This window comes from Eurytemora carolleeae, unplaced genomic scaffold, assembly GCF_000591075.1.
Source record: "Eurytemora carolleeae unplaced genomic scaffold, Eaff_2.0 scaffold197, whole genome shotgun sequence".
NCBI classification, from domain to species: Eukaryota; Metazoa; Arthropoda; class Copepoda; order Calanoida; family Temoridae; genus Eurytemora; species Eurytemora carolleeae.
In genome coordinates this window covers 29,986-55,881 of record NW_019396181.1, presented here as the reverse complement: position 1 = coordinate 55,881, position 25,896 = coordinate 29,986, and the positions used below count along the sequence as shown (strand labels likewise).

Sequence of the window (25,896 nt, the reverse complement as noted above, 5' to 3'; positions counted from 1 at the left end):
AAATTCTTTTTAGGATTCATTTGAGACACATAAAACGTTTCCACGATGTATTATTACTGAGCTTGTGTGCAAAGTCGACGTTCAAAATCATGAATTTGGGTAGGTATGTTTTCAGAATCGTTTTTTTTAATTTATCAAATTACGATGACAAAAAATAAAGTAAAATTTCTATTGTTAACTAATTAGATGTTTAGGATCATATTTCTCAAAAGAAATTTGTCAACTATTTCGTTTTCATCATTATATTGAATTTCTTATTTTATATGAATTTGTTCGCAGATTTCTACAAATTGTCGCCTTTTCAATAAAAATTCCAAAAAATCTGCAGAAAATCTTTGTGAATAATGAGAGATTATAATAGAAACTAATAATTGAATAAGATTCCATATTTTCGATGATAAAAGTTTTAATTTTTATTTTCTCAACCTGTTCCAAAACAGCTAATTAGTTTACTGTAGAATTTTGTTTACATTTTTTGTGGTCGTTATTCAATAATTTAACAACAAAAAACGATTCTGAAAACGTACCTACCCAAATTCATGATTTTTAATGTCGACTTTGCGATCAAACTCAGTAGATATACATCTAAGAAACGTTTTATATGTCTCAAATAAAGCCTAAAAAATGTTGTCCACAACTCTACATATTTAGTTCAACCACTAAACATTGCTGGTCACTCCCGTTAAAATCCTTAAGAGTGAAGACGTAATTTCAATTATAAATTAATATGTCCGATTCACACTTCACAGTTGTTATCTTCAACCCTTGGCCTGATTCGTCTGATTAAGGATGACTGATGAAATATTCTATTTGTTAATTTCAGCTGAAAATTGGTTATTTTTATGAGCTTCTCTGTAAAAGTGACTTGCGGGTTTATTATGCAGAGACAACCAAAAAAAGTTTAATAATATTACACTTTTCAAATAGAAAAACTAGTATTTCTTCATCAATGTTACTCAGATCGGATAGAAGAGGTTAAAAGGAACGATAGTGAATCGGACAGTCCCTTTATCTTCTCTAGACTATATACATTATTATAAAGAACTGGAGGGTATAGAATGACTCCAAACTTCAACCCATGGTGTAGGTTGAACCTAAGAGTATGAACAATATAGAGACAAATATAGAGATCATCATAAAATTAACGTAAATAGATAAATATATGATTGCATCAACCATGGAAATACTTTCTACTTTTATATGGAAATATGCAAAAATAACGTTTTATTTTTTTTCGAATTTTAATAAAAATTTTTACAGGTTTCATTTGCATATTTTATAATGTTTAAACTACGTCTCCTCCTTCTCTTCCTCTTCTCCGTCGTCCTCTTCTCCTTATCTTCCTCCTCCTTATCCTCCTCCTTATCCTCCTCCTCCTTATCCTCCTCCTTATCCTCCTCCTTATCCTCCTCCTCCTCCTCCTCCTCGTTCCTCATTCTCTTCATTTGAGAATCTCTTATTATTGGTTCTTATTTGTAACACACTCTAAGTGCGTTTCAAACCAGTTTCAACTCCCACGCAATTTTCAAGTCTTTCAACAACCTTAAACAAATGTGTAATAATTGGGAAAGGGGGGGCGAGTTGGGAAGGGGAAGGTAGAGTAAGATGGGGAAAGGGGGGGGAGGTGGGGACTTGCGGGGATGGTAGGGAAGGTGGGGGTAAGGTTTGGGGAAAGAGGGGAAGGGCAGAGAAGATGTAGGAAGGAGAAGGTGTGACAAGGTGGGGGTAAGGAACTGATCATGTCCATAAGGCATAAACTCAAATGGTCTCATCTCTATATCTTTGCAAACTGATGTTGAAAACAGATAAAAGGAGTCTTTGCCACAAATTCAAAGTTTTTAATACCTATATCTTTGCAACCTTATGGTGTAAACCTTCGATATTTGAAAATTTGTTTTGATCCAACATAATTATATCTTTGAATTATTTAAGGTCTACGACATTTGGTTGCACAGATATAGAGCTTAGCAAATCAGAGTTTTATGGGAAAGACTCAATTTTGATAATTTTCCCTAAGCAAAGGTTGAAATAAATCCTCTTGATTTTTATTTTTACAGGGAAAAAAATATCTATATTGTTAGATAAAATTCATTATATTTCCGGAGATATGAAAAATGTTGGATTCATGAAAGAAATAGTTCTCCGATGAGATGGTTGTGGAGGTCTCCAATGAAAAAGAGTCTCCGATAGTACTTTAATGATGCTGATTTCTTAATTCCATAACTCAGAATTTGGTGTTCTGGCTTCAATTTCTTAAAATCAAGCAACCAAAAATATTTTTCAATTGTACCACATTTTTCAATTTGATATTATTTAATTTAAAAGTTTGAAATGATTTCAGATGTTGCTAATTTTGGTTACTATATGTATATATATATGCAATAAATTTTGTTCCTCTCGTTATAAATAGTTGTTTATTTGCTAAAATTATCTTAGAGATTTTATTTTTGATAAAACAAAATATATATCGCTGGGATCTTCTCTATACCAAAATCCCCAGGGGTGTATACAGGTATTTGTGCAGAGGGCGGGGGGATCAAGTTTCTAAACTGCAGTACAGTTTTGTCCTAACTTTTGCAAGTTTCTAAACTGCAGTACAGTTTTGGCTTTTAATGATATCCAATATTTGATAATTTCGATGAACTAGTAAATACATAATATATATATATATTTACATATAGGAAAAAACAATTAAAATAACATCCTTTGTTTATTAATGGTTTTTGTCGCTTGTGTATTTATATTTAAATTTCATTGCCATGAAAATGAAAATAAATATTATTTTGTTTTGTTTTAAAAGTTTGTTTGTCCATCCAACCAATTTTCATCCAGTACCATCCAAGCCATACTCTAGAACCAAGCATGGATTTGAAATAAATTGTGAAATTATGAATCTATGATTTAGTAAATTTAGAAAAAGAAAGATGTTTACATAATTTCTCTTCAAACTTGGACATTGGGGGAAAAATCAAAATGGTGAGTTATTCAATTTTTCATAGTAAAAAAAAGTTCAAATAGGAACTGAAAAAGATTGTTTAGTTATTTTGGAATTATGAAAATTTTCAATTACTGATGAGGTTTCATAAGAAGTCTTTACCCCAACATTGTTTTATTAAAGAATATATCTAGAGGAGCTACGAGATCCCAAAGTCGTTCCAGCAATGTTGCAAAAATGTGATCTTCTCCTTCTATTATAGTTCAGTGTTCTTGATGTTATGTCTATGTTCTCTTATAAACTAAAATATTAAATCATGAAGAGGAATAACCATAAAAGATGAAATTTAGATCTAAAGCGGAAACGCTGTCAACCATTTAAATTCTGGCGCGGCAAAAGACCCGACCGGCCGGCGTACATGGGTTTATCACGCAGGGCATTGCTTTCATATCCAGCGCTAAACAATGGCGAAAAATACGCGAAAATTTGAGTAATTTTTTAATTTATAAAAAAGGCTTAAAGGAAGTGACCGACAATGTATGGTTATTGAACTGAGATTGCAGTATTATTGAGAATTTTTTTAGGATTCATGTGAGAGTTATCATGCAGACGTTTTTACAGTGCATATTTGTTCAGCAAGAGCGCAACTTTAATATTTAAAATCCTCATAGATTGCACATTTTGGAGAGACGATTTTGAAAAACGGTTTTATTTAAATTATTCAATGACTATATTATGAAAATTGTAGTAAAAATTCTATAGTAAAATAACTAGTTGTTTAGGAACAAGTTGAAAAAATGATTTTAACTCTTGTCATCGAAAAAAAAGTAATCTTCTTCAGTTATTGGTTTATGTATTGTTTAAATAAACAAAACTATTTTCTTTAAATTTCCTGGAATTTTTAAAGTATAGACGACATTTAAAGAATTTAAAGAAATCTGCGAACAAATTCATAAAGACTAAGAAAATCAATATAATGATGGAAAAGAAACAATTGATTCTATCTTTAATTTAATGACAAATTTTTAATGAGAAATATGTTACTAAACATCTTATTAGTTTAATATTTTTCTTCGTCGTTTTAGAATTGTTTTTAAAAAACCGATTTTCAAAATCATTCCTCCAAAATGGACAGTCAATGAGGATTTTAAATATTAAATTTGCGGTCTTGCTGATGAACAAATATACACTGTAAAACGTCTGATAGGTCTCAAATGAATCCTAAAAAATTTCTCAATAATACTGTAATCTACATTGCCGGTCACTCCCTTTAAAGACACGGTCTACGCAGTGTTGTTAGAAATTTTGGGTCTTCTAATCTAACAAGAATAGATGCATCAGTGTGCGTTTAGTATCTGAGGAGGTTAAAAGCATTAAATTTTGATACTTTTGATAATTCACATAATAGTTACCTATGACCAGAATATTTCATATATTTTTATGTGAAAGATGGATCTCAGGCTGTGACATCTGTCTTGTGTTTACATTACCACCAAGAGACAGTACACTGCAGTACAAAAGATGCGTACATCTCTAAAATAACTTTCCTTGCATTATAACCTTGGACCATACCAATTAATGTAATATTCTCAACTTTCCCTCTAGTTTTGTACCAAGTATTAATTGCTGGTCCAATTCCTCAATTGTTTGACCAATAAATCTAGTTCTAGTCCAAATATCCTATAAATGTTTTACCAATATTTTTACCTAATTCTGGTCCAATTCCTCTAGTTTTGGACCAATTTATCAATTTTTCGTGAAATTTCTCAAAATTTGGACCAATTTCATCTAATTCTGGTCCAGTTCCTCTGAATTTGGACCAATTTATCTAATTCTGGTCCAATTCCTCTAGTTTTGGACCAATTTATCTAATTCTGGTCCAATTCCTGTAGTTTGTTGACCAATTTATCAATTTTTCGTTAAATTTCTCTAAATTTGGACCAATTTTATCTAATTCTGCTCCAATTCAGTCCTAAATTTGGACCAATTTATCCAATTCTGCTCAAATTCAGCTCTAAATTTGGACCAATTAATCTAATTCTGGTCCAATTCCTCTAAATTTGGACCAATTTATCTAATTCTGGTTCAATTCCTCTAATTTGTACCAATTTATCTAGTTCTGGTCAAATTTATCTAGTTCTGCGTAAATATTCTATTTCTGGAATCTGGAATCTGGAATCTGGATCGAACATTCCATATATTTCTCTACCTAGATATATGCCAAATAATAAGTCATGCTTTTGGCTAATATATCTAATGTTGGACCAAATTATCTTCTCGTACCCTAAACTAAGCTTGCTGCATACTCCAGGCAGTAAAAAAAGTGAGAGAGTACGTGTGACAATATTTTTTTTAAGTTAACTCATTTTTTACATCGGCCATTTTTAAAAAGATAAATAATACCATTGCTAGTAAAACAAAATAAAGAGAATAATGATTGGACGTTAATCCAAAATCAAAATAATATTTTTTGGATGATGATATCTATTTTTATTAAATATTAAAAATAAGTCTTAATTATTCATATTTAGAAGATGAAAAAATAGAAGCCTTATAGGATCAATAAAAAAAAACAAATCATATAACATCAAATAATCAAAAATCAAAAAAGTTGTTTGGAGTAAACATTAGAAATTTGGCACGCGGCGGCAATGTTTAGCGGCAAAGCGAAACTTCTAAAGAGAGGCTGTGGCGGCACTTATTGATTAGAGGGCAGGGGGAGGGAGGGGGTGGGAGAGGGAGAGGGATTTGAAAGAAAAGTTTTAGTGAGTGTGGGGGGGGGGTCAGAATGTTTATGGGAAGGTCTAGAAATATAATATAACTTGATCTAGAAATGTCAAACTAAAGTATATTCATGATGATCGTAGATTGAAATCTTTTTATATTATGTTCTCAATCATAACTCCTCTCATTGAAGACATGAACGAAAAGAATTTAATCTATAATAATATGTATCGGGATAAAGAGGTCCAGTAGTGTCTATATAGATATATATATAGATATTGAATAGTACGAATAAACTACCAACTCTGGAATACATTCCTTGTAAAATCCAGTTGAACGTAAGATAAACGAAATGTCAATTTGCTTCACGAACGCCTCAAATTTAAGAGTTATACATCCTGAGACACGTGACAGACTTCTTTTTTACCTTGTTTTTTTTCATTTTAAAAAGAAATAAATTGTGTTCGTTTTCTTCCTTTACCTGTTCTTCTTCATAAATCCATAAATCCCTTTGCTAAAGACCGTTGAAAGCTATCAGACGTAGGACGAAAAATATATCTGCAAAAAAATGCACAGAATACAGGAAAGGGAAAGTGATCGTAATTACAAGTTTTTTATCGACAAAGAATGAATCAGATATCAAGGTTTTTAAATTGTGGTTTCTCTTCAAAAAAAAATTGTGCATTTCTGCATGCTGCAGAACAATGGAGTTAATATTCAGAATTAAACACTTTTAAACGATAGCCGGGCGTTTCACCTTATTTTCTTGGCGGCAAATGCTAGCTTTTACAGTTCTTGTAACTTGCTAAAACTAAGATATTTTATGTTGAGATAGGGTTAGCCGAAACTTGCAATTTAAAAAAACCTAAAAATGTCCACACAAAAAATTAATTTAATAAACATTTTACAATTTTACACAAATATCCAGTTTTGCAATAATTATTTGTTTTGTCATATAATAACAAAGACTTCATTTAATCTAAAAGTCGTCTCTGTATTTAACTTTTTTAAAGAGCTTCAATAGGGATCCCAAAAAGTTCATTGAAGACCCCACGATTTTTGTTGGAGACACCCAGATTTTGCTTGGAGACAACCCAGAATTTTATTGGAGACCCCAAGGTTTTCGTTGGAGACCCCCACATTTTCCTCGGAGACAACTCAGAATTTTATTGGGGACCCCAAGGTTTTCGTTGGAGACACCCAGGTTTTCCTCGGAGACAACCCAGAATTTTTATTGGATACCCCAAGATTTTCATATGGGGTTCTTCAACAAAAATCTTGGGGTCTTCAATGAAAATCTGACGAGAGTCTCCATAGAAAATCTTGGGGTCTCCAATGAATTACTTGGGGTCCCTTTTGAAAATCAGGGATTCTCCAGAGAATCTGGGGGTCTTCTACGACAGTTCCATGAGGTTCTCCAATGAGAGGGGCCGGGGGGGTCTCCGGCCAAGATATTGCTTCAATGCTGATGTTTGTTCCGAGACTCTAATGGAAATGATAAGTCATTTTATTTTTGTCAAATCATTAGTGTTATTCACTTTAGTTAATTTCGTATTAACAGTAAAATTAAAGAAATGATGTTGTATTAAAAAAGCAGCCCTAACTTCAGTTTAAGTCATTTGCCGCCAAACCAATAACTAAGAAAGTGACTATGTATATATTGATTATTATTGATAAGATAATGTTTAATAGTGTAATGTTGTGAATTAGCATGCCCGTCTTTAAATGGAAAATACAATGCTGATTACATTAGCGCCTCATCCAATCAGGGTTCAACCATGTGTTTGATGTCTATTCTGCATGACGGTAACATCTATCTTTCTATCTATCTCATCATCCAATTAGAGCTGAATCCTTAAATCGGCACTAAACAGTAAATGAAAATATTTACTTCTACTGAAACTATGCAGTGGATTTTAGCTTTTAATAGATTTTGAGTTTGAGTTTTACAATTTGAAAAAAAATGTCTATCGGGCAACAATAAAGTATAAAGTTAGTGAGGTAAAGGTGCAAAGCATTGCGACTCTTCAAAATCTACCCAATCTTGAAGATTGATGCAACTTTTCATATGAGGCAGTTTGGATCTATGTGGGGTAAAAATACACATCAGACATTTCTGATTCAATTTCAATTTAGAATATTTCAAACTTTTTTAAATTTTTTAAATTTCAAATTTTAATTTGTTTTTGAGTTTCTTCTGAATTAAACTTCTGACTTAAACTTCCTGGAAAACATCACTCTTCAGTTTCAGTCTTGTTCGTTTTTAGAAATGGATGAACAAATCTAAAAGTAATCTTAGGAGAAGCTGAATTTTTTTATTTTAATTTTTAAATTTGAAATATCAATTTAATAAAGCCAAAGAATAAGGAACTTCCTTAACACTCGCCACAAACCATATCGTGTAAAATATGATATTTCAAACCTTGACAGAGTTTGAAAAATCAAAAATCTTCGACACCTGAGATTACAAAATAATAAGATTTAGATAACTATAACTGTAGCGAGCGTTCAGTTCGTGTAATTCATAATATTCACTTACTGCCCATCTCCAGTCATAGCAGAATAGTTTCATTGAGTGCCCAGTGAAGATTAACAGCAAAAAAAGAGGGGGGGATATATGATATAAGGGGATTTTCGGAAAGGGAGGGGGGTATCAGCTTTCTCTATGTAGCGGAGTATATAAATATATATTATATATATAGTGAGCAGGTGGGCAATTTAATTTCTCATTTCAGTGTAATTTAATATAAACATTCATTATAGATTCTAGATACTAGATACTAGATACTAGATACTAGATACTAGATACTAGATACTAGATTCTAGATACTAGATACTAGATACTAGCTACTAGATACTAGATACTAGATACTATAAGATACTAGGTACTAGATACTATATACTAGATATTAGATACTAGATACTAGATACTAGATACTAGATACTAGATACTAGATACTAGATACTAGATATTAGATACTAGATACTAGATACTAGATACTAGATACTAGATACTATAAGATACTAGGTACTAGATACTAGATACTAGATATTAGATACTAAATACTAGATACAAGATACTAGATACTAGATACTAGATACAAGATACTAGATACTAGATACTAGATACGAGATAATAGATACTAGATACTAGATACTAGGTTCCAGATACTAAAAGATACATATGCACTAGATACTAAGTATACCAACGATTTTGTAATTTTGCACATTCATTATTTCAACAACCTTAAAAAGAACATCTTTATGAGTGTTAAAAAAAAATTATTAAGTCCTCCCAGCATTATCCCTCACTTAGCACCTGCATGAGAATAAAAAAATGTTGGTTTGTATTGACAACGTAAACTACCTTGATCTCTATAGGTTTGCCCTGGCTGTAATCTGCAAAGTCGTCTTTGCAGTTTCATTCTTTATATCCTGGGTAAAACTGTCGGCTCAGTCACATCCATCTTGATATAAAAAATCAGTTTTACACACAAAGAATGAAACTTCAGAGACGACTGTACGGAATTCACATCCTGTCTTTTTCCTTAAATTCATGATTCCCTGAGATTGTAAACCTATTTTAATAATACCCTGTGTATACAGTGTACAATGTACATTATACATTGTGTACATTAAAAAAAATTACACTTTTAGCAAAACTTCCTAAATTATTTGGGGGTGATAAAAGATAATTGTTTTGTCGGAGTACATAGTACATATAAATGATCTGCCTTTTGTACGTACAATATTCACTATAAGCTCTACAATATTCAGTAGCTGTACAATATTAAATAGCTGAACAATAATCACTAGCTGTATAATATTCACTAGCTGTACAATGTACACTAACTGTACCATGTACAGCTGTTCAAAGTACACTAGCTGTACAATGTACACTAGTATTGGGCATAGTGTAAGGTCCGTTTTGAGACATTTACAGATTTTTGACGTTAAAAGTGCTTCACAAAAAATTCAAGTTATTACTCACAATGCAAACTTGTATGCTTGAAAAGTTAAATTTTATGAGAAAAATTGTGTACATTTTTTTCTGAGCAATCATATTTATCAAAACGATTTTTTAAAACGGAAAACGAAAAAAAATGTATTAATCGATTAGAAAAATCGTTTTTAAAAATCGTTTTGGTTAATACATTTGGTCAGAGTAAAAACGTTGCATAAGCTAACATCAGTAACTTATCTAGCATTCAATTTTGAAGTAATATGTACAACCCAGATTCTTGTGGAACCTCTGGATGTTTAAAAACTTTAAATGCTTGAAAACGGACACCTTAAAGTTGCGGGTAGCTAGTGTAGTATAAGAAATAAACTCAAGTATTATATTACAGGATAAACAGACACTGCCATGTGCCACATAATATATCCGGGGACGGGGGGGGGGGTGAGGACCGGAGAAAGGTTATAGTATGGGGGACGATTGACCAAATTAATTGGGCTCAAAGTCAAGCAATAAAATAGAAAAGAAATAAAAAAAATAGTTTTTAATAATAATGTCAAGCATTAATAGCTGTTTATCCCCTAATCAAAAAAACTTAAGTCTTTAACTGTCTGGTTGATATCAAGTAAATATTGAAATTGATAATGTTGTCGTCTCTCTTTCGATCTTTTCTATAACAAAATGTATTTACAGATTTTTATTTGAGCTAGCTTGTTTCTTAAAATATGCCCTGCGCCTTTATTAAAACTTATTTACAGCTATATACTTTACAGTTTACTTTACCAAGGGTTCCCAAGACCAATTTTGCCCACAAAATATCCAGAGCATAGCAAGGGATTTTTTGTAGGCAAAATTGGTCGAGGGACCCCGTGGTAAAGTAAAATTTTAAATTTCCCGAAAAAGTATAATTCTAAACAATATTATCGTCTTTTAAGATGAAAATGCGCAAAAATTTTCACAAGCAAATTGCAGAGCGGGAGGTTATTTTACTTAATTGTTCCAAGGGACGTTAAGTAACTAAACGTTATTTCTCATACATAATTATAGACCATTTATTTTTCAAATAATAAGATTTGATCATTTTATAAGTTATTTATTGAAAGGTGTTCAAGATCCATTAACAATCCCTTTAAACTATCAACAACGCAGGCCATAAAGTAAAACTTTTGTTTGTGATATCGCTGAGTTTCAGCGATTAAACTAAATAGCCAATAAACACTTTTAAAAGAATGTTAACTACGAAAATTGTTATCCTTGAAATCAGAGATTAAAGACAAGTTTTACCCTAAGGTTGTAAAGATAAAATAATTAGCTAAAATTAAGTGTAAGGTGTCAATTTCAATCCAATAAATTTGGTTTTTGTATTTCGTTTTCTAAAGTTTCAGTTTATCTTTAAGATGATAAACTCTCTGTTAAATTCCGTAAACTCGGTCAACTGTTCACAAATTCAAACTATCCTACACATGAGAAAAGATTATTTTCTGACTCAAAAAATGTGAGGTAACATCCAGTGTTTTAAAACTTGTGAAACCGGTAACATTAAAATCTGCGAAAACCTAAAAATCAATATAGCCACCATCGATCTATATTTTGAATACTGAAGAGAATAATATAATATTTACCGGTGGGAAACCTTGCCACATCAAACAGATTTAAATCCAAATACAGAGATAGACAGATAGACAAATATGGGGGTTTTAAAGGTAATATTTTACTTATATTGCTGGCACGTGATTCTAGTATTTAGTATAAGCTGACTAGTAAATAAACCAATATATAAAGGTTTATTGACTAGATGATTGATGAGATAAAATCCATTGAAATACTGACAGCTCAACTAATATATTTATTCATCTTTATAATAAATATATATATATTTGTATATATCTATATAAAAAAAGCTCTTAGCTCAAATATATATATTTGTACGTATGCGTATGTATGGTCAAACGGCTGGACCAAATCAGCTGAAATATTTTGAGGAAACTTTTTTTCTAAAATTAATTTTTTTAATCGTTTTTTTATATTTGATTTTTTTAATTATTAATTATTAATATATTGCAGGGTTAGTCAATAAGCGTAGGTTTGAGCATGGGCCTAAGGTGCTGGCCTGATTTTACTAATCTCTCATTTAATGCAAATTTCTCTCGTTTACGAGCACTAACCGTACTAAAGTATTATGATTATTAACTTAGTCTGTGTGTTAATGATATTTTGTTTATAAAAGTGTTGGTTAAAAAAATAGGGTAAAGAGAAAACTGCATGAAAATTTCATGTTTAGTTTTATTTCTATTTGCATCTTTTTGTGATTTAAATATTTCTAGATGCAAAAATTTGCAGTTTTAAGATTTTGACATTATTGCATCCAAACAAATAGATAGAAAGAGAATGAAAATTCATAAAAAAAGAGAAAAATTATTTGTCATCCTTAATTCGTATATTTTTCGAACAAAACCTAGGAACTTTAATTTACTGGTTCAATGGAATAATACAAACGTTACAAAATTTCACAGAGGCACCCCTACCCATTTAAGGACAATGGAAAGACATTTCATAGACGGGACATTTCCTAGAAAGGAGATTTCATAGACAGGACATTTCACAGATGGACATTTCCTAGAGAGGACAATTCGTAAAGAGGACATTTCATTGACAGAGAATATTTTCATAAACAAGGTAAATTTTTCTTCCAAGTGTTCATATCTAATATAAATATGCAATACCCTGCTCTTTCTAGAATCTATCTGAATTTTATTTCACATAATATTCATATTTTTGCTTTAAACTGATTACATTTTATATTGTTGATTTCTTGTTATTCAAACTGATCATATTTTCTAAAATTGTGACACATTTTGTGTATATGAAATTACCTATCCATGGAAATTCTTCTCTGTCTATGAAATTGCCTGTCTATGAAAAATCTACTCTATCTATGAAATGTCCTGTCTATGGAAAGTCCTATCTTAGAAATGTCCTATCTATAAAATGTCTCACCTAAGAATTTCTTTTTATATAATGTCCTATCTATGAAATGTCCTGTCAATTAAATGTCCAGTCTATAAAATGTCCCATCTTTGAAATGTCCTATCTATGATTTTTTTATCTATGAATTATCCATCTATGAAATCTTCATCTATGAAATGTCCATCTATGAAATGTCCATCTATGAAATGTCTATCTATGAAATGTCCTGTCTATGAAATGTCCTGTCTGTGAAATTTCCTGTCTATGAAATGTCCTGTCTATGAAATATCCTGTCTATGAAATGTCCTGTCTATGACATGTCCTGTCTTTGAAATGTCCATCTATGAAATGTCCTATCTATGATTTTGTCATCTATGAAATGTCCATCTATTAAACGTCCTGTCTATGAAATGTCCTGTCTATGAAATGTCCATCTATGAAATGTCCATCTATGAAATGTCCTATCTATGATTTTGTTATCTATGAAACGTCCATCTATGAAATGTTCTGTCAACGAAATGGCCTGTCTATGAAATGTCCATCTATGAAATGTCCATCTATGAAATGTCCTATCTATGATTTTGTTATCTATGAAATTTCCATCTATTAAATGTCCTGTCTATGAAATGTTCTGTCTATGAAATGCCCATCTATGAAATGTCCATCTATGAAACGTCATTCTATGAAATAACCCAACACCTGAAAGGGTACTACGCCCTCCAAGACTCCCTTGACCCCCCCCCCCTTAATGCCCCCTGTGTGTATATTCTCTATAGTCAGCACTCCACGGATTAAGTAAAAGTTAGGATTAGGATAAACCCAACAAGGATTAGCATAATAATATTTCTTTTTTTCCTTTCTTAGATTATTACTTTGTTCTTTTTTCTAATTCTTTTCGAACTTAAGGACATTTTTTCTAAAGAAATCTTTTTGATTTCTTGTTACGTTATTATGAGCAAACGGTGTGTTCACACGAGGGGGGGAAGGCAAGCCTCCATCCGCAATTACTCACAAACATAGAGTTGCGGTAATGCGCTTACCCGCAGCGCTTCGTTGTCGCACCCCTATATCTTCCGGCAAAATGTCTTACGATTTTCTCTTAAAAACGCTTGTATATCTAATATATCTAATATTTTGCTTAATAAAATGTATTTCTTTACGCTATTCCGCCTAATTTTTTCCCATGTTTAATGTCAAATGAAGAACCGTCTGCAAAGCTTGTATGATCATATGGTAGGGCGGGATGCGTCGTTTGCATCTCCCTTCTATTCCATACTCCTTGGTCGAGCCCAGTTAATATTCTGACCAATTAGAGCCTGCTTCTCATCTTTCAACCAATAGCAGGCCAGCACTCAACATTTCTACCAATCAGAGCCCGGGCAGATGGGCGGAGCTTATACTTTGGAGTTTGTTAACAAAGATGGCCTTTAAATTAATTTAATGAATTGATAGCAAACTAATTTGCTATTTTTAATACAAATTAAAAAATGTTACTTAGAAGAATTAGAAGAGAGAGAAAGGGTGGGCGTGGGGTGGGGGTGGCTCAAGTTATGAGAGGGGTAGTGAGTAGTGGGGGTATCGCGCGGAGTATCATAGAGAGGAAGCTAAAGGGGGGGGGGCGGCGGGGGATATTAAGGAGAAGGATGAAAATACGAAATACAGCGCCCAGACGTGTAATAGCATTCAACAGGTGAACGAGGAATAACGTCGGATTATATTTACGCAAGTAGCATTAGTGAAACATATACAGGGTTAACCACAAAGCATGATATTGTATAGACGACTCTAACTCTTCAAATATTACGATCCCAAGGTTAAATTAAGTTTTATGCCTTGAAGGTGTTGTTTGAATGGATTATTATAATAATGTTGCGGGGAATCATTAATTATAAGGAAACAGGCAGTAAAAATTCCGTACAGTCGTCTCTGATAAGTATCATCCTTTGTGGGTAACTTTATAGATTTCGATTTAGTATGGTGTCTTCAGTTAAACACAATTCACTCTACATTTTATAAACAATAATAAAGTAAAATAAAAAAGTTATGGTTATTTATAACATCTTAAAGTTCTAAATATGAAAATATTTTTATTCAGTAGATAGATATATCATCTTGATACTTTTAATGTGAAATATCTGATTTCTTGAGTGTAAATCAAAATCTATTTATCTTGAACGCAAAATATCTCTTTTTATGTGCAAGTTAGACGTCCTGCCTTTGCCCCTAAAGCGTCCTTGAGTCTGAAACTGACCACACCCCTAATTATAGATATTGAAGAGTCCTGTCTACGCCCCTGAAGCATCCTTGAGTCTGAAACTGACCACACCCCTAATTATAGATATTTAGGAGTCCTGTCTACGCCCCTGGAGCACCCTTGAATCTGAAACTGACCACACCTCTAATTATAAATATTTAGGAGTCCTGCCTACGCCCCTGGAGCACCCTTGAGTCTGAAACTGACCACACCTCTAATTATAAATATTTAGGAGTCCTGCTCTGAAACTGACCACACCTCTAATTATAAATATTTAGGAGTCCTGCCTACGCCCCTGGAGCACCCTTGAGTCTGAAACTGACCACACCCCTAATTATAGATATTTAGGAGTCCTGTCTACGCCCCTGGAGCACCCTTGACTCTGAAACTGACCACACCCCTAATTATAAATATTTAGGAGTCCTGCCTACGCCCCTGGAGCACCCTTGAGTCTGAAACCGACTATACCCCTAATTATAGATATTTAGGAGTCCTGCCTACGCCCCTGGAGCACCCTTGACTCTGAAACTGACTATACCCCTAATTTTAAATATTTAGGAGTCCTGCCTACGCCCCTAGAGCACCCTTGAGTCTGAAACTGACCACACCTCTAATTATAAATATTTAGGAGTCCTGCCTACGCCCCTGGAGCACCCTTGAATCTGAAACTGACCACACCTCTAATTATAAATATTTAGGAGTCCTGCCTACGCCCCTGGAGCACCCTAACCTCTGAAACTGACCACACCTCTAATTATAAATATTTGGGAGTCCTGCCTACGCCCCTAGAGCACCCTTGACTCTGAAACTGACTATACCCCTAATTATAAATATTTAGGAGTCCTGCCTACGCCCCTGGAGCACCCTTGACTCTGAAACTGACTACACCCCTAACAATCCTAGTCTTTTCTTTTCCGTAGACAATGATCAGGAGTTGGGTAAGTTGATTCAAGGAACTGAGTTTTTGCCACAAACTCAAATATTCTTATCCCTATATCTTGGCAACCCAATGTCGTAGACCTTAGATATTTCAAACTATTCCTTCTGTTAGATCAAATAATCTAAGTTTGGAATATCAAAGATTTACGACACTGGGTTCCAAAGATATAGGAATTATAAAATCAGAGTTTGTGGCAAAGACTCAATTTGATTTGTTATTCAAAACTTTAATATTGGTTGGTTTTCAGAAGTCAAATTGCTAGGTGATCAAAACTAATTTGGATTGAATTAAACAAGTTTAAAAAAGTTTTCTTGCTTACTAATTTGTCAAAAGTTTAGACGATTTAATTTAAACGATTAATTAATTAAGTTCATTGATTCATAGAGATGTTTATGTTCTAAATAAAATATCATTCTTCAAGTTAAATCGCTAACGATTAAAACTTTTTAAACTCTTTTATTTAACCATAGCAATTTCTTATGCACATTGGTAAATAAAAAATTAGGTATGATGAGGACGCAATAACTATAAGAAAAACCATCTAAAGGCTCTATAACCATATGTTACCTTCTTTTTAATTTTTCTTATTTATCCAGAATTTTAAATCAGATTCAGCTTTTTAAATCGAATTTTTAGTTCAAATATTTAGGTTTCCCTGCAATAGTTCCGATCGAGTCAGGGAAAGGCTTTGATGATGATTTTCTATTTGATTCTGATCCAACCCAACTACAGCAGCCAACACAAGGAAATCAATCGATAAATTCATCAAATAATTCACTTTAAAAAATAAATTTTCATTCTTTTTGAAAAATAATTGTGGGCTGGTTTTTTTGCTTGCTTACTTGCTTGATTGATAAATTGATTAGTGAGCCGTGTGCCAGATATTAGAGATTCTAAAGAACCTGTGTTTACTATAACACCTTTAGGTTGGTATTATAATTAAAATTTTAAAAGTATTATTTGACTGAAACATAATTTTACATTTCTTTTTTGTCCATCTTTAGTATTTTTTTCAATCCTTCTCAGCAGATAAAATTTTTGATTTACATATGAAAAATGTAAAAAAAAATTGATGAAAGTGTAATTTTTCAATTTCAGCTGATATTTTAAACGAGAGTCAAGTAGAGCCTGACTCCACTACCCTTGAGCCTGATTCATCCCTCCACGCCCATTTACGACACGCCTCCCTCCAAAACCACCTAGACTTTATCTCGGAGGGACAAGACGACGATTATGGTGTTATTGAATTAGGTAAAAGTTTTAGTATTTGAACTTTGCGTGACAGCAGATTACTGGGGCAGAAAGTTCGAAACCGTGATTAAGCCTAGATTTGACAACAAGTGTTTGGGCCAAAGCAAAAAAGTTATATTTTTTACCTTTATATATCTTTTCATTTAATTTGACTAGAAAAAACACATCCGCATACTTTTGCATAAAAGTGAAAGGATACATGTTATATCAGTAATGTTAACAATAGTCTAGTGGAAATGGATATTTTAAGTTTTGATGAATTTTGATTTATTTTCTAACATTTTTGTGATTTTTTATTACATGGGTCGTTTGAAATTTTGAAATTGTAATAATTTTGAAACATTTTGCAGATCTGAACAAATAAGACTTATTTAAAAATTTATGCAATTGGGTAACAAACCCAGAGATTTAGTTTCCAGAAAGGTAAAGTTGTAGGTTGTTTTTAACTTTAGTGCAAAAAACTTGACACTCATTGTAAGGTTTTAAACATAGGGATGGCTTGGAACTTTGTCCCTTTTCATTATTCCCTAACTTTTTGGGTTGAAAAATGGTTACAGACCCCAGGACGTCTGGTTGGAGATACCTAAATATATTTAATTGATTTATTTCTCTAGAAAACTGTTTACCTCCTCATCAATCTCCTTCCCATCTAGCAAACCAATCAGGAGATCTATCAATAGCTTCTTCACATCTAGGAGATCAATCAGGAGATCTATCAGTAGCTCCTGAACATCTAGGAGACCAAACAGGAGACCTATCAGCATCTACTCCATCAGAATTTTTTCCCGCATTTTCTTTTCATGATCTAAACCTTCAAGAAGAACCTGACTCTATGGCGTTCTATTCTCAAGACCATGGATATCAACATTTTCAAAGGTATCATTATCATAACTTTCATTATATCCTCTATTATGTTTTAAAATTTTTGGGGGAAATTAAAAACTTGAAAAACTTTTATTTAAGATTATTAAACTTTCAGAGAGAGAGACCCAAGTGGGCTAGAATCTAGTGAAGGTCTCCTGTCCTATAAACCTGGCGGATCCACTCCATCCAACCTTTGCTCCTTAGGAGCACACAATCCAGGTTTAGTGAATCCCTCCTCCTCCTTTTCTCCTCATCATATGATGAACTGGTCTGAGGAACCTGGTCCGCCACCTGGTAATATTGGTGGAATGTATTCATCTTACGGAGATCAGGGATTCTCTAGGACATTCCCTACTTCTCCATTCTCCAGAGGACCTGGATTCCAGGTAAAACATATAATTCATATAATTCTACCAAACAGAACTAGATAGAACAATGTGGAGTTAAAACTCTGCTATAGTCGTGCCATAACTGGGTGTTAACATCGAGTTTTGAACCAAGTTACAAACTGGGTTTTTAAAAAATCATGTTTAAGTCGAGTTTTGCCACCAGTTTTTCTTTGCTCAGTCGATCGGTGATTGTACTTTAAAAGGGGTTCAAAAGCCGGTGTTATCACTCAGTCATGGAGCATCTATTTAAGTTTAACTCCACTCTGAAACTCGACAAAAAACTCCACGTCTGGAGTAAAAATCCGCTTTAACTTGCGTCTCAGTTCGAAGAATTACAATTACAATTACAATATCTTGGGAATCCAGCTTTGCCTGAAAACTAAACCTTCTCTGTAAAACACATTGAACTATGAATTTGTAAACCAAGCAAATTAACATTCATGCATGTGAGTTGCCACAAAAAATGTAGGCTTGCTCGATTAAGCAATTTTGATGTTTATTGGAAATAAACAATCAAACAGACGGACAAGCAACTTATCTATATAGATGACACTTTACTGTATCTCAATGTTTGTCTTCTGTCTTCAATGCATATGCATAACGAATTCTAATGCATTCTAATGTTTATTTCAGGGATTTCCCAGCATGTCCGTTAACATCTCAATGAATGGTGTTGGTTGTGACATCACACAACCTGAACCGTGGCAGTACGATTACATGCACTCACAGGTGACGTACAGTGTACAGTGTACAGTGTACAGTGTACAGTAAATCATAGTTTGTGTTATTTTCAACTGAATCTTTTTTTTAAATATCAAGAAGGAAAAATATGTAAATTTTGAATTAGCCTTTGACGAATTTTTATATTTAAGGAGGGGGAACCATTACCACGTAGTTTTGCTCTGTTTGATACACCAACCAGGTTCCGTAGAGTCTTCAAATCTCCATCACAGTTCTTTGAAGATGACAAACAGGTAATTATTGATTGATTGATTGGTGGATTGATTGATTGATTGATTGACTGGTCTACTGAATGACTGATTGACTTCTTGACTGATTGATTGGTTGACTGATTGATTAATTGACTGATTGACTGATTGACTGATTGACTGATTGACTGATTGACTGATTGACTGATTGACTGATTGACTGATTGACTGATTGACTGATTGACTGATTGATTAATTAACTGATTGACTGATTGACTGATCGACTGAATGACTGATTGACTTCTTGACTGATTGATTGGTTGACTGATTGACTGATTCATTTATTGATTGATTAATTGACTGATCGACTGATTCATTTATAGATTGATTGACTAATTGACACTTCAATATACTTAATATACTTATCTAAAAATATATATTACATATATGTGAGTTATGACCAAACTAAACATATGATTTTAAATGAAATGAGAGGTTTGGTTATTAATACTAATAATGGAAACTTTCTCTTCACATAATCTTCCCTTAGATTAATGTGGTGCACCGTCCTGATTTACTTTGTAAAGTCTGCATGTATAACTGTGCAAAAATGTGGTGCACTGTCCTGATTTACTTTGTAAAGTCTGCATGTATAACTGTGCAAAAATTTTGTCTAGTTGCCCAAAATCTTATCTTATTTTTTAATGAATTTTACGCAGTCTCTTATAAACAAAACTGTAGCTCACAAATATTGAAAAGTGATGAATAAATTTTTATTTTAGGAAAAACATAATTGAACGGTACAAGATTGAATCAGATTAAGACCCAGTAAATGGCTTCTTTAATTTCCTTTTTAATCAAACCTTTACAAATTGGAAAATTCAGATCTCCATCTTCATCCTTTATTCAAAACTTGAAGGACTATAGAGTGCACAAGTAGTTTTATGTGACTCTCCATTTATAGAGTTGTATGAGAAAGTAATCATTTTCAATTGAAAGTTGATCATTTTTTCTCTTTAAAGTGGCGTGCGCATTTCTGCTTCAGAAACAATATGGAGAAAATTGTCACTTCTTCCACATTATTAAACAGTTAAAGGTTTAAATGAAACCGTTGTACCCAATATGGAAGGGTCACTTGAAATTTAAACTATAATCCCTTTAAATAAAATGAATAAAGTAGTATGCAATTCATAATTCTAGAAATAGTAGAAATTTAATGGTTTCGACTTTTGAAGAAGTCTAAAATAAAATATATTTTTTAAAATATTCTCTCTTAAATATTTTTAAGAAGGCCAGTTAACGTAAATAATAGTAAAATTATGATTCTGTATCACTTTCCAGGTTCTTTGATAAAAATAAATATTCAGGGATTGACCCCGCTAATGGACGACGACCCCCACGGCTCTCATCCATCTTCCCCTGATTCATCTTCAGACGGAAAAAATGTGTGCAGAATCTGTGGAAAAGGGTAATTTACGATGTTTAAGTTTTTTTTTATGGAAACTTTTAGGTAATAAAAATATTATGAAATATTAACTTTATTCGAATGCATCGAAAAATAATCGACGACTTTAGGTTCTGAATAATTTGTTTGAAATTAAATTGATTTTTTTTGCAATACGAGTCGTATTTGCAACTTTCTTAATTTGTATGGACGCTACGTTCTTCAGTATGAGTCTTTGTTAACAATTTCCTAATTATAGACACAAGAAATGGAAGTATGATTAATAGTGAATAAAAGCGATCATTTTTCACCGGAAGCATATAACCCCTTTCATTTTTCGCGAACACTCCCTTTAAATAAAAATAAAATAAAAATTAACTGTTATTTTTAAGTTCTGCTTTTTTAAAAAGCTTGCTATATCTAGAAATAGCCTTCCCATCAAGAAAAGTAAACACATATTTCACATTTTTGCATTCTACACTTTTCCTTTTTACTTTACACTTTTATGACTACTACAATATTTAGCCGAGAAATTAAGAAAAAAAAACGATACAAAGAGTTTGAAATATAAGAAATTTTATTATTTAGATATGCTCGACCCTCGACCCTGAAAACACATTTACGAACACACAGTGGAGAACGTCCTTACAGGTTTATTGTTTATAAACTTCTGTTGCAACCCCCACCCCACGGAATCATAATTTTTGCTTTAAAAATTAACTGCTTCAATTCAAAAAGTAATAGAAAAAGTCCAAATTTTTAACATAAAAAAATTGTAAAATGGAAAAAAATGTTTAAGGAAATAAAGTCATGACTTTTAACCGGAAAAAAATCCTTGACAAAAAAGATTTTTAACATTGTGTCCTTTGATTTAATTTTTTTAATTCAAGGACTTTAATTAATTTCGGACTTTCTTTCCCAAACTTTAATAATTAGATTCGTTTGATCAAATACAAAAGTTACAATTTTACAGGTGACAATTGGTTTCAGACAAGGCCAAAAAATCAAAACAGAAAAGTACAAAAATAACAACTATATTTTTCGAAAAAAAAGAGATTTTTGACAACTTTATATAGATTTTTTAAAAAACTTTTTTATAAAATGTATTTAGATGTTTACAGTGTAACAAGTCCTTTAGTCAAGCAGCAAATCTTACAGCACATTGTAGAACTCATAGGTAAACTAAACTAAACTAAACTAAACTAAACTAAACTAAACTAAACTAAACTAAACTAAACTAAACTAAACTAAACAAAACTATACTAAACTATACTAAACTATACTAAACTAAACTAAACTAAACTAAACCAAACTAAACTATACTAAACTAAACTAAACTAAACTAAACTAAACTAAACTAAACTAAACTAAACTATACTAAACTAAACTAAACTAAACTAAACCAAACTAAACTATACTAAACTAAACTAAACTAAACTAAACTAAACTAAACTAAACTAAACTAAACTAAATTAAACTAAACTAAACTAAACTAAACTAAACTAAACTAAACTAAACTAAACTAAACTATTTAGTGGAGAGAAACCGTTTCACTGTAACATCTGCAACCGGAAGTTCTCCCAAAGCAGTAGTGTCACAACACACATGAGAACTCACAGTGGAGATAGACCTTACAGGTTTAAGATTTTATGCATCACAAATTCAGAGTGCTTTACGCCTTATTCTAAATGCATATTTTATAGCCGATAAGACAGTGGAATAATTAATCACAATAAAAACTTTTAAATAATAAAAATTATAGTTTGATGCTTCAAATTTTAAATTTGACAATGGGCCAGTTTTTTGCTCGTCTATTTATGGTTGGTTAAATTTCAGATTTGTAATTGATTGATTGATTAAACTTAAATTACATTAATCATATTTCAGGTGCAGAATGTGTAAGAAAGCTTTCTCGGACTCTTCAACCCTTACAAAACATCTGAGGTAGAATAAGTTTAGTTTTTTTCAATTTTTCACAAGATTATTGCTTTCTGACTACATGAACACACTACTTGTCTGCCTGTCTACCTGTCTACCTGTTTACCTGTATACCTGTCTACCTGTCTACATGTCTACATATTCTACCTGTTTATTTGTCTACCTGTTTACCTGTTTATCTGTCTACCTGTCTACCTGTCTACCTGTCTACTCGTAATACTTGGGTATTGTTTACAAGTTTTTTTGACAATTTTTTTTTCTTTATTTGAGTTTTTGTAACGCGAGATTTGAGTATTTGTTGTATCATTAGGGTAAAAGGAAAATAAAAACAAAAGAAAAGTTATATTATAAAATTTACGAACTGTTTTATGATATAAAACTCTATAAAAAAGGTAAGATTTATTCAATTGAGTTCCAAAGAAAGAAATCCAACTTTTGAGATGGAAATTGAAAAAAATGTTGGCAAATATTTATTCTCCCCCCCCACCCCTATTTTCGTTCATTGCGTCAATTTTGCTGCACAAATATGATTGGTGGCATATAATATAAAGGTATATATGTTTTTCTAAAAGTTTTCTGAAACTTTTTTGGCGGAAAAATCATAAATTCATTAAAAAAGACAATTTTCAAAATGATGAAACTCTAAACAAGACATGGTAAAAGAAAGTTCACTGAAATCAATTTTAAAAATCTAGTCTTTACGTCAAACAAAGTCTGTACTGATCTGAAAACTGTGCTAAATATCAAAAATAAAATCTTTGAAGAAATGCTTTCTGGTCAGAAATAATCATACATAATTGAACTCATCATGTGTTTCCTTTGTATATTGTATATATGGAACAGAAAAAATCAAAGACTGTTTATTTGTATTAAAGGGATTGTAGATGTAATTTCAAGTGATCCTCAATTCAATCACAGTGGGCTTCTCAGTGTCCTTTTATTAGCAAATTGAATAATTTTTATGATCTTGTTTTTGAAGAAACGATTGAGCTCTATTTGTAAGATAAAATGAGTCTTGTTAATTCAATTTTAACAATATTTGTCTCTATCATAAAACAGTTAGAATTTTTGTCAGAAAGTAATTAAACACCTAAAATGTTTGTTGAAAACCAAAACGCCCAAAAGCCCAAAGAAAAATGGCGAATCTTAAACACCAAAAAATACACACAAAATGTAATCTATACTAGTCAGTTATTAGTTTTTCAATTTGTAAATTTGTAGATTAATAGATTTTAAAATTGATTTGTATTTTTGTGCTCATTTCCTTGTTTTTTGTATTTCTAAAAACTGATGTAATTAGTTATTATAACTTGGATAGAAATAAATATAAATGTTTCATATAATCCAGTTTTGATGAGCTTTATATGCATCGACGACAACAAAATTGTGTAAAAAATATATTAAGATATCTATCTACATATTTGCCTTGTATGTTTTTTGTTCCACTGCGATCTTACCAGAGCTGGGAACTTTAGAATGGTGGATATCGGGATTAATGCTTGATCCACTCTTTAAATTAATCTGCAGATTAAATATTGCTTGTTGTCCTCATGAATTTAATCTCCAGATTAATTAACAGATCGGGATTAAGGATATCACATTCTAAAGTTTTCAGCTCTGGCTATATTTTTTGCATAAACGGCGTGCAGTATACATGTTGTACCGGCTGGGATCATGCACTTTTTAGAGTGGGGTGGTTTTGATGTTTGTTGGTATGTTTGTTTCTAATAAACGGCAAAACGTTAGAAGCCATCAGGCACACATGTTTTGTGGTATTAACTCATGCAGGGTTATTTATACCCGGTCAAGTTTGAAAATCTAAAAACTGGTAAACTTTAAAAACATGGCTTTAGATTTTAACCAAAAAATTAAGCAATTTTGGCTGCTAGGGAGAGATTGCTACTGAGCATATTTAAAATGGACTGTGAGCGTAATTTCAAGTGACCCTCCATGCAAAGATGACAATGCCCGATTTACAAAGGTACCCTTAGAATATTTGTCTGATCAAGTAAGATTTATATATCAATGTTTATAAATTTGAAAACTGATTAATGTTGAAGTCCCTGATCTGAATATGACGATATAAAATCTAGTTTGAACTGGATTCTTTTTTTCCAATGAACCCGGCATTAATACAGCTGAATATATGAAAAAAGAAGATCTGCCTGCCTATTGTATAAATAATGAATTCAGGCACATATCAAGTACAAAATATATAATTTTACACGCCATCATATCATGCTTTAATTTTTCCAAAATCAATTATGGGTGATGTTTAAGTTGTTTGTGCTTTCCAGACTTTAGCTGAGGGAGTGGAGGAAGGCCAACCACATCAATCTCTAGTCCGAACCACATTCTCATAATTTTCTCGTCCGAACCACCTCGAAATTCTCGTCCTTTCAATATTATTTTTTTAAGTGTCCGATCCTTGAAAATAAATACATTTTTTTAAAATATGGCGACGTTAGGGCATAAAACATGACTAGAATAAAGTTTTCCATGGATTTTGAGATGTTGGAATCTTCAAATCCACAAGAATGATGTCAAACATTATTTAGGTTAAAAATTGAATCTCTTCTGCCTCCAAAATGGATAACTTTCAAAAATAAAAATTTATACCAAAGAATTCGCGTGAACATGGTCTTTAATCTTTCCATTTCAACCCATAGAAAATAATCATTGATTTCTGATTTATTTACAAATAAGGTAGATTTGTTGTCCCCACTAAGAGATCACTACTGCCTGCCGCATGCTTAAAATCATAGAAAAAATAATGTTCAATTTATATTATTCAAACCATTTGCTACAATTAATTGGTCACAACCCTATGAATTCAAACAGTATTTAATCAAATAAAAATTGTAAGTCATATCTCTAACCCAAATTCAGATGGAATATTACAAAAAGTTGTTTACATCGAGTTTGAGAATGTTTTGCGGCATTTTCCGCGAAAGAAGGGGCTCTTTTCAGACGCTTTTTTGTAGAATATCGTTTATGGAGCATTTTCATTTTTACACAAATCTAAAATTTAATTGGGAAAATTTTATATTTCATCTATGCCCTAACGTCGCCATATTTTTAAAAAAATGTATTTATTTTCAAGGGTCGGACACTTAAAAAAAAATAATATTGAAAGGACGAGGATTTCGATGTGGTTCGGACGAGAAAATTATGAGAATGTGGTTCGGACTAGAGATTGATGTGGTTGGCCTTCCTCCCCTCGCTGAAGTTACTGAATCTTGAAAAATAAAATTGGAAAAATTAATTTAAGATAAGAATTCGGTGCTAAAAGTGTGAAAACAT

At 32.1% G+C, this 25,896-nt stretch overlaps 1 protein-coding gene across 1 annotated transcript; it reads left to right on the top strand.

Moving 5' to 3' along the window:
* The first annotated feature begins 11,305 nt into the window (after positions 1–11,305).
* LOC111697398 (protein escargot) lies at positions 11,306–22,603 on the top strand. Its single transcript, XM_023467409.1, has 14 exons — positions 11,306–11,320; positions 15,677–15,776; positions 16,428–16,523; positions 16,645–16,704; positions 16,877–17,029; positions 17,644–17,905; positions 18,009–18,279; positions 18,916–19,011; positions 19,155–19,256; positions 20,579–20,679; positions 21,244–21,306; positions 21,767–21,832; positions 22,191–22,292; positions 22,543–22,603. The coding sequence occupies exons 1-14, from the start codon at positions 11,306–11,308 to the stop codon at positions 22,601–22,603; spliced, it is 1,548 nt and encodes a 515-aa protein (XP_023323177.1).
* Positions 22,604–25,896: the final 3,293 nt, after the last annotated feature.